The sequence below is a fragment of the Vombatus ursinus genome, unplaced genomic scaffold (assembly GCF_900497805.2).
Source record: "Vombatus ursinus unplaced genomic scaffold, bare-nosed wombat genome assembly UNPS02010394.1, whole genome shotgun sequence".
Taxonomy (NCBI): domain Eukaryota; kingdom Metazoa; phylum Chordata; class Mammalia; order Diprotodontia; family Vombatidae; genus Vombatus; species Vombatus ursinus.
In genome coordinates, this window is record NW_020950172.1 from 7,827,884 (window position 1) to 7,837,995 (window position 10,112).

The 10,112-nt window shown below is 46.4% G+C and overlaps 1 protein-coding gene across 2 annotated transcripts in view; it reads right to left on the reverse strand.

Moving 5' to 3' along the window:
* PARVG (parvin gamma) overlaps positions 1 to 10,112 on the reverse strand; it is a 36,105-nt gene that overhangs the window by 20,017 nt on the left and 5,976 nt on the right. For both annotated transcript variants that reach the window (XR_003568440.1, XM_027854282.1), the window contains exons 3-4: positions 7,906 to 7,970; positions 1,183 to 1,285 (exon numbers count right to left, since the gene is read on the reverse strand). Coding sequence is in view for 1 of the 2 variants with exons in the window: in XM_027854282.1 (XP_027710083.1) it covers positions 1,183 to 1,285; positions 7,906 to 7,970 (168 nt within the window). In the remaining variant the exon portion in view is untranslated. The remainder of the gene's footprint in view (positions 1 to 1,182; positions 1,286 to 7,905; positions 7,971 to 10,112) is intronic.

The following is a 10,112-nucleotide window of genomic DNA, read 5'->3' on the forward strand; positions in this document are numbered from 1 at the left end:
CAGAGCTGGGAGGGAGCTGAGAACCTGGAATGTCAGAGCTGGGAGGGGCCTTAGAATAGGGAAGGTCAGAGCTGGGAGGGAGCTTAGAACAGGGAAGGTCAGAACTAGGGTAGGCCAAAGAACACAGAACAATCTGAGCTGAGTACCTTTCCTAGAACATGTAAAAAGCTCTGACGCTTTATTTGTTCAAAACGGGTATGACTCTAGCAAGGTAGTGAGTTCCGTCTTCCTGGAGGTGTTCCAGGAGAAGTTGGATAAAAACTTGTTGAGTAAGTTACAGAGACCTTTCCTCAAAGTTTGGCCTTGGTGGCTTCAGCCCATCCTTCCAACCCTGGCTTCTTGTAACTCCGCTCTTCCTTCCCCTGTCCCATTACTGTCTAGAAACCAGCACAGATAGCGCCGCCCCAGCCCAGCCTGGTGCCCATTCCCTTCCGTACAGCCCCCCCCCAACTCAACAATGATTCCTTCTTGGGAAAACCTCTTACAGTCATAGGCACACACAGTAAGCACACAGGTCATTTCTTTGCCATCAGAAAAAGGCCATTGCATGGTGCAAGAGCCAGAACCCAGGCCCAGAACTCCAGATACCTGGGTTCCAAACCCAACTCTGCCACTAACTTATTGTGTGACCGTGGGCGAGTCACAGGATCAGAGATTCAGATCTTAGAGGGGACTTAGAGATCAAGTTCCCTCATTTTATAGAAGAAGAAACTGAGGTATGAGGCAGTGCTAGATAGTGGAAAGAACACTGGCTCTAGAGTCGGAGAACCTGGGTTAAAATTTTACTTCTAATGCTTACTGCTTGTGTGACCTTGGGCAAGTCATTTCCTGGAGCCTCATTTTCCTCATTTTTAAAGTGTGGGGAGGGGGAGAGACGAAGGTGGATCAGGTGGCCTCAGAGATCCTTTCTAGTTCCAGTTCTAGGATTCCTTTGAGCCCATAGGAGGCATGGGACTTGTCCAAGGTCACATGACTGGGAGGGACAGATCCATGGTTTGAATCCCAGGCTTGAGTTCAAGTTTTTCATTTGTCCCACTGCACCAGGCTGACTCCCTATTGACCACCCCCTTTCTGAGCCTCTGTTTCCTCGTCTGCAGAGGGGAGGCTGCAGCCAGTCATCTCTGGTGTTCCTTCTCTCTCTACCAAGCCATGGACTGAGGCTTTCTCTTGTTGGCATCTTACGCAGGAGATGATGCAGGACAAGCCCATCAAACAAGTCCTCCTCCAGGTTTTGGACCACTATGTGTTCCCGAAAAAGGCTGCTATTGATCCACTCCATCAAGGCCTGCCACACAAACAAGACAGAATCACTGAGTTTTAGTGCTGGAGGGGCCCTGAGAGATTATCCCCCCTCCCCCAGCTGGGAGGCTGACCCAGACCCAAGGGGTCATCTGAGTATGAGTGGAGCCTTTCCCCTTCCCCATAGCCTGCCCCAAGCATCTCTCTAATGTCCTCTCCCGGTTGGTGGAGAGCCACAGCGATGGGGCAGATGCTGGGTACAGCTTAGGGACTCCTGGGCCTGGTCATCTTCCCTACAGCTGGACCGTTAGGACTTCGGTAAAGCCTCACGCAAAATCTGCAGGCAGGGAGTAGAATAGGAATTTTGGGAAAAGGCAGGAGCTGAGCGTTCATGAATAATGTCACGTGAAAGGAAGTCATTTACACAAGTAAATGTGACACAAGGTGATAAAAATGAGGACTAAAATTAATAGTAACACTAGAACTTTCATCTCCACAGCACTTCCCTGCTCTATTGCTGGTGCCTTCCCTCAGACACAGCTTTCCATCTCCTCTGTTACCTGTCCTTTCCTCACTAGAATATGAGCTCCTTGTGGGAGGAAACCATTGATTTTCTGTTTCTTTGCATTCCCAGTACTTAGAATGGTGCCTGGCACATAGTAAGCACTTAATAAATACTTACTTACTGGCTAATTAACTGGCAGCCCTGAGAGGTTGGGAAGGTGAATATCGTTATCATCTTTTTAGGTCCAGCAAACCCCCCAGGGTCACACAACCAGTAAGCGTCAGGGCTAGGATTTAACCTCAGTTCATTTGACTCCAGATGAAGCGTTCTTTGAATAACACTGCTCTACCACTGAGGAATGTGAAGCAGTGCCCCCAGCAACAGGTGGAGGAACACGAAGCCTGGACTTTATCTTGCACTGTTACCAGAAGAGATTCCAAAATGGCAGGCCTGATGGGAAAGGGAGTTGCTTGTGCAGTGACCCCAAATTCATTTTCCTTCTAAGAGGAGCTAAAACCCCAGCAAAGCTGTGAATCTAAAGGACTACATGGTGTTCTAGGGAAAGGTCAATCCGTGAGCATTTATGAAGCACCTACTATGTGTCAGGCACTGTGCTAACCACTGGAAAGAGAATGGCATATCTTGTTTATAGGCTATTGTGAGTCCTTAATGTGTTTTCTGCATTTTCCGTGGTGACAAAATAAAAGCTGTCTGGTACCTAATATATTTGGGTTACCTGGAGTATTTTTTTCCCATGACAACTTGGAAGAATTTATTTTTTTCTTGTGATTTCTTGTCGGATTTTTACGAATTATCTTACATTGATTTTCTTTATTCACTTTCTGTTACATTTCGAATTCTGAGTTGTGTCCTTCTCTCCCTCCCAACTCTGCATTAGAGAAGGCTACCTTGAGTATTCGTACAGGATCTGGAGACTCCTTTGCCTACATATGTAGAGACCTAAACATAAGTTGCATTCTGAGGTTTCCCAGAAGTATCAGTGGATAGGATGAAATGAGAAAAGGAAAGTGATTTGGGGGAGAATAACTCCAAGAGTGAACGGATCGATACAAGCTCAGGACTGGTTCTGGACCATGGGTCATTCTGAGAGAAATATAAGTAAGAAAAGGTCACTTTCAGCTGGGGGATGGGGACTTCCTAGAGGACATAGAAGGGGAGCTGGGCTTGGAGAGAAGAGATGGAAACTAATAGGTAGAGATGGGGGGGGCAGCATTCCATGCATCCAGATTTGGTCAAACTGCCTTGTCCCTCTAGAGGCTGGGAGGGGGGGGAAGCTTCTTGGACTCCAGCGTAAAGAAAAGGAAAAGAAAAACAGTTCCAAGGAATAAGATGATCTGAATTTGGGACTCACGCCTGCATCTCGCTACTTCAGCAAATCTGACCGCGGGGAAGAATTCATTAGTTCTGCCATGACTCATTCCCAGCTGCCCAGAATGCTTCTCTCCCTTCTAATCATCTTCGTCTTTGCAAGGGGAGGCAATGCTACAGATGGGGAAAAGCTACAGGGAGGCAGCCTTCAGCTCAAAATAAGAGGGGGTAGGGTGGGATCTCATCACAGTTAGAACTGCCTGAGACTGAAACAGGTTGCCTTGGATAGGGAGTGAGCTCCCCATCTCTAGAGGTGACTGGGTAGGTGACAGGTCAAAGATGCTAAAGAGGGGAGTTATGCTTCACCCAGGAGATGGAAGAGAATTGCCTTTGTGAGCCCTTCCAGCTCTGAGAAGCTATGATTCTGTGAAATAGAATCCCTGCCTATCTAGCCAAAAAAAGAACAAAGTTAGTCTTTTTCCCCATGGAGGAAATCGATTCAGCTTCATTCAATTCAGCAAACATTTATTAAATACCTACTAAGTGCCAGGCATGGGGGATACAAGGATAAGAATGAAACCATCCCTGCCCTCGAGTAGCTTATATTCTCTTGGGAAAAACAGCACATAATTAAGTAACCACAAAGCATATAAGATTTACCGGTTGTGCAGCTACAATGCTGGTCCCAAGTGATTCTCTTGTCCACCCTTTCCCCTACCCTACTCCCCCACCAAATTTCCTGAGCAGCTATTCAAACATTCCCTGGTGGAGAAAAAACCAGTGAGAGAGAATACTCCACTATACCAATGGATCGGCCATCTCACTGATTTGATGTTTCCTCCAAAGAAGCACATCACCACCCACCTGTGCCCACCCATCCTCCATGACTCTTGCCCATGTCCTGCCATAAATTCGCCACCAATAAACATTTATTAAATGCCTACTATGTGTCAGGCATTGTGTTAAGCACTGGGGACACAAAAAGAGGCAAAAGACAGTTCCTGCCCTCAAGAAGCTTGAAGTTTAATGGGGTAGACAGCATGCAAACTAATATGTCCAAACAGACTACCTACAGGTTGGCTGGCTGTTGTCAAAGAGGACCAAGGTGACATCACTACACCAGAGTCAAGTTACAGCGTATCCGACTGTGGTGGGCCAGACCAATAGGAGCTCGGAATGCTCTACCACAGGACCACAAATAGGCTGTGTGAACATTTGGGGCGGTTTCTCTAAATCTGCACATCCTGCATTTCCTTTGGGCTGTTTCAATTCTGTTTTGCTCATAGAGGACGGCACCTTCTCTGATGTGGGCGCATCATGCTAAGAAGTGCTGTGCCAAACTAAATAAGAAATAATTAACAGGGAAAAGGCACTAGAATTGAGAGGGGTTTGGAAAAGCTAGAGGGCAGGTAGGGGGTACAATGGATAGAGTGCTGGGCCTAGAGTCAGGAAGACCCAAGTTCAAATCTGGCCTCAGATACATCCTAGTTGTGTCACCCTGGGCAAGTCACTTAACGCTGTTTGCCTCAGTTTCCTCATCTGTAAAATGAGCCGGAGAAGGAAATGGCAAATTATTCCAGTATCTTTGCCAAGGAAACCCCAAATGGGGTCACAGAGAGTTAGAAATAACTGAACAACCACAATAAGGAAAGGCTTCCCGAGAAGGTGGGATTTTAGATGAGACTCGAAGGAAGCCGGGAAAGTCAAAAAGCAGAGATGAGGAGGGACAGCATTCCAGGCGTGGGGGACAGTCAGAGGAAATGCCCCGAGCTCAGAGAGAGAGGGTCTTGTACTTGGAACAGCCAGGAGGTTGGTGTCACTGGATGGAAGAGTATGTGTTTGGGGGTAAGGTGTCAGAAGACTGGAAAGGGAGGAGGGGGCTGGGTTATGGAGAGCTTTGAATGCCAAACAAGATTTTGGACTTGATCTTGGAGGTGATAAGGAGCCACTGGAGGTTACTGACTAGGGAAGTGACGGAGTAGGACTTGTGCCTCAGGAAAATCACCACTCTATAATTTCTGGTAACATGCCACCTCCTGCTCACATCTGCCATATGCCTCTCTGTTGCCTCATGGGTTATATTCCATCTCAATTCTTCAAAGACTGTCATGTCTTGATAGGCCTTTGACAATGCCAGAAGACATTGGTATCAAAGAGATTGGCCTCTATTTCCAGCACAAGCAGGAGGTCATTGAAAGAAGTTGACCATTTCCCAAAGGTAATCCAACTCGCCCTCCTCAATTCTGGGACCAGTCTATTGTCAATGGGCATCATTTGAGATAAAGATACTACTGATGGGGGCAGCTAGGTGGTGCAGTGGATAGAGCACCAGCCCTGAAGTCAGGAGGACCTGAGTTCAAATCCGGCCTCAGACCAAACACTTGACACATTTACTAGCTGTGTGACCCTGGGCAAGTCACTTAACCCCAATTACCCAAAAAAAAAAAAAAAAGATACTACTGATGGACCAGTTCTATGAGATGTCCATCTCATTGTCTAGACAAGAAAACTTCTTCATCCACTTGGTTTTTCCCATGTGGATGAAGAATTAGCACAGAGTCTTTTGAGTGATTATGGATCTCCTTTCTAAGATTCTGCAGCAACAAACAGAACCATGCTCTGTGAGTTCCTGATTTATTAGTTCCTTATTTATTTATCAAAATGTGAAACAGGGAGATCAACATTCACCAAAGACATTCTCCACAGCCATGGAGAAGGGTCAGGACATAGACCAAGTCATGGAGGGATTCCTTGTTAACGTTGGGGTCTCCAGATATTCCTGTTTATGGGTGACACTGAGCTAATTCCATTGAGCCCCAAATCAGATTGGAAAAGCCATGTTTCAATAGGAGTGTTTGGTGGACCAGTGGATAGAGTAAAAGACTTTGGAATCAGGAAGACTTGAGTTTAAATCCTGCCTCAGATATTTACCAGGTGAGTGATACTGGGGAGGTCACTTAACCTCTCATAGCTTCAGTTTTATCATCTGTAAAATGGAAATAATAATAGCACCCACCTCCCAGGACTATTGTAAGGATCAAATGATTTAACATTTGTAGAATGCTTTGCAAGCCTCTAAATACTATAGAAATCATTGGAATTGAACGTGAGAGACTTATACTGGACTCTAGCTTCTGACCAGCAGTAACTGCCTGCCTCTGGGCAAGTCACTTGACTGCCTGAGTCTCAATTTCTTCATCTGCAAAATAGAAATAACATCTGTAGCATCTACTGCGTGATACCATTGCAAGAATCAGAGGAGATGATGGAGAGAAAGTATTCAGCAAACCTAAAAGCACCATCAGATTGATTATTGTTGTTGTTATGTGGGGAGGCCAGAGAAGAACAGCGCAATCTCTTAGCAAGAACCTTAACTATTCAGCCCAAAGACTGGAGATCAGGTGCTGTCTCAGTCAAATATTGCCAGTATGTGACCTCAGGAAAAGTCCTTTCCTCTCTCTAGACCTCACTTTCTTCCGGTGTAATGTTGAGAGCATTCTATTAGAAGATATCTAAGGCCCCTGCCAGCTCTGACATCCCCTGTTCTAAGGCCCCTCCAGCTTTGCCATCCCTTGTTCTAAGGCCTCTTCAGCTTTAATCTTCCCTATTCTTCGGCCCCTCCCAGACCTCCCAGTTCTATAGGTCTGGGATGTACCAGGATTTGGAGACCTCACTGAAGGAACAATCGTGAATGGAAGATCAGTAGAAAAAGATTAAGAAACTCGGTCGTGTGTCATAACAGTGTGGGACCAGGAGGGACCTCAAAGGTCAATTTGTTCGGCCCCTTCACTTGACAGGTGAGGAAGCTGAGCCCCTTAAGGTGAACTTAAGTGACCTGGTCAGGGTCACCAGCCTAGTTAGTGGCAGGGGTGTGACTTGAACCCAGATCCTTGGCCTATGCATCCTTCATTCCATTGCTCTACAATGCCTATGTTGCTTCCCAATTTAGGGGGTTTTCCAGGAGGCTTCAGCCCATCTCCTGTGAATTCCACTTAATTAAGTGTTTGGTCAACATTGAAACTGTTTACTCTCCTTCTGAAGGAGAGGTAGAGATAGCTCATAAGCCTAAAATACACAATTATCTCCTTCCCACTTATCCCGTAGGGAAAATACAGGTCAGAGAAATAAGACTCAAGAATCCCCACAGCTCACAACTCTCCAGAAGATTAGGACTTCCACGGACTTTTAGGACTGACACTTTCTTCTTAGGCAGCCCTTTAGAAATCAGCAATGTACATAGACCCACTCTACAGGTGAGGAAACTGAGACCCACAGACAGGAAGTCATACAGCTAAGAAGTGGCGGGGCCAAGTCTCCTGATTCTAAATCTTCAGCGTCATAAGATCATGGAAGCCAAGAAAGGGAGGGATGAACTCTGTTTAGACTGGTGTTTCAGTGTGAGACTTTTTATGCATCACACAGAAAAAGAGGCAAGAGAACTGTGGACTTTGCTTCAAAAGCTTTCATTTTTTCTGCATCTGAGACCTTGAGGATTATCCTACCATCATCTTATCAACTTAGAGTTTTAAATGCTTAAAATAAAATAATAAAAAACCAGAATCTCAGATTCATATGAGGTAGTGAGTTCTCCATCACTAGAAGTGTTCAAGAAAAGCACAGATGACTGCCTATCAGAGACATTACATGACGAGAATTTGAGGTACCATGGTAGGCTGGTGAGAGATATTTGAGAATGGAATAAGAAGCAATCCGTCCTTCTAGGCCCAAGTCAAGATTTACCTCCTCTATAGAAACCTTCCCTGATTACTACAGCCCATGTGATAAACCCAGCCCTGGTGGGGGAAAAGCAAATTAAAGGAAATAAATTGTACCTTTTGTAGCTCTTTGAATTTCGGGTTCTTTTGAGAATCAGGCTGTAAATATTTCTTCTTTTCTCCTGTAAATAAAAATATGCATTAAATGTGACAGATGTTGTCAGACCTCAGTTCTGGGGCCATTTCTGCCACTAACTCATCGTGGGACCTTGAGTAAGTCCCTTATCTCCTCAGGAATGCAGCTGTGTCTGGCTTTCATTTGCGAACTGAAGGGGCTGAACTATATATAATGGAAAACAACTTAGAAAGTGGAACTTTGGTCATAATGATCATGTGTATGACCCTGAAAGGTACTACTATCTAAACCAGGGGTGGGGAACCTGTGACCTCGGGGCCACATGTGGCCCTCTAGGTCCTCGGATGCAGCTAAGCAGATTCAGTCAAAGGACCGCACTTGAGGACCTAGAGGGCCACATGTGGCCTCAAGGAGGCAGGTTCCCCACCCCTGACTCCAAACCCATCCTGGACACAGAAGGGCAAGATAAGGAAACCAGACAACTCCCCCCTTCACTCCTGAGTCAGCTCTTCACAATAAAGCATCCGGAGGCTGAATTGGGAGCTCAATATTCAGGCAGAACATGGCGTCGATGAGGAGCTCCACCTTTCTAGACATCCAGGAAGGCCATGGTGCCACGTTTGCCTAGGGCTGACCTTGAAGTCCCAAGACCTGAGTTCAGCTTCCTACTGGCATGACCTTAGACAAATCACCTCCGTGTCTGTTTCCTTATGTGGAAAGTGAGAGGGTTGGACCAGATTGATCAGGAAGCATTTATGAGGTATCTGCTGTATATCAGGCACAGTTCTAGGTGCTACAGATACAAACACAAAACATGAAGTGATCCCTGCCCTCAGAAAGTTTACATTCTAACAAGAGAGCTGACAAGTAGTGATATAAGTACATACAGAATCAATACAAATCCGTACGATGACGTAGTTAGACTCTAGGTAGTTTGGGAGGGAGGGAACTGAGAAAGGCTTCAGGTAGAACAGAGGTGTCAAAATTGAGACCCACAGGCCCAAAACTCCCCAGTGTGGGCCAACCAGATTAAAATGTTATTGGGAAATGTTTAACAAAACAAATAAAAATTCCATAGGACACAGATAATGTCAATTTGTGGTTTTCTAAGTCAATATTCAGCCCGAAAGGGTCCTTTTCTACACTGATGCAGAAGGTGGGGCTGTGGCTGCCATCTTGAAGAAAGGGAAGGATGAGATGGGGCATGGGAGGAGGGAGGACATTCCAGGCACAAGAGGAAGGAGGGAGTGTCATGCATGAGGAACTGGGAGAAGGCCAGTTTGGTCTGACCCATAAGTTGCCAACCACTCCTAGATCCATGGACCTATCATTTACTGCAGGACAGCAGGGCATAATGGATGGAGAGCTGGGCTCAGTCAGGAAGGCTGGGGTTCAAGCCCCACTCTGGACACCTCTCTAGAACTAGAAGTCATAGAGGAGGTGCTGCCTGCACCAGTGGAAGGAGCATGCTCATCTGGGAGTGCCCTACATGAGAGAAATCTAGGGTCCAGGCCCCATCCCTATTCCCTCTGATGGGCTAGAGGGCAGCTGATAAGTTCCTGCCATATCTCGCTAATGAGTCTGTTTCTTGGAAGGTGGAGGAAGTGATGAAGAAGCCTCCATACTGAGCCTCACTCTGACCAACAAGGAAATGAAAGATTGCTCAAGAAGAGCCAGAGCCTCGGGAGGAAGTGATGCTTCAGCCGAGAGTTGGTGAGGGAGGGGGAGGGGAAGCCAGGGCAGGGCCTAAAGGGACCTCCAAGTAATGCAACATCAGGTAGAAATGGCTCCGGATTATGTGGCCTTTTATAGATCATGAAGCACATTCTTCACCCTTCGAGGCAGGTCTTACAAGTATAGATTAAGAAACCAAGGTTTAAAAAGGTTAAGTGACTGGCCCAGGGTCAGATCTAGGGCTCAGACCCAAGTATTTGGGCGCTGAGTTCTGTGTTCTATCCACTCTACCCAGTGAGGAAAGAGGCGGTCACTGTGGAGAGGCATAGCTTTATCAAGAAGATGTCATGCTAGACTACATGCTTGTTCTGTGTTCTATGGTACTTTCCAGCCCTGACATCCCCTGTTCTGAGGCCCCTCCTAGCTCTTCCATCCCCTGTTCTGAGGCCAAGCTCTGATGTCTCACGTTCTAAGGTCCCTCCTAGTTCTGCCATGCCCTGTTCTGAGGTCCCTC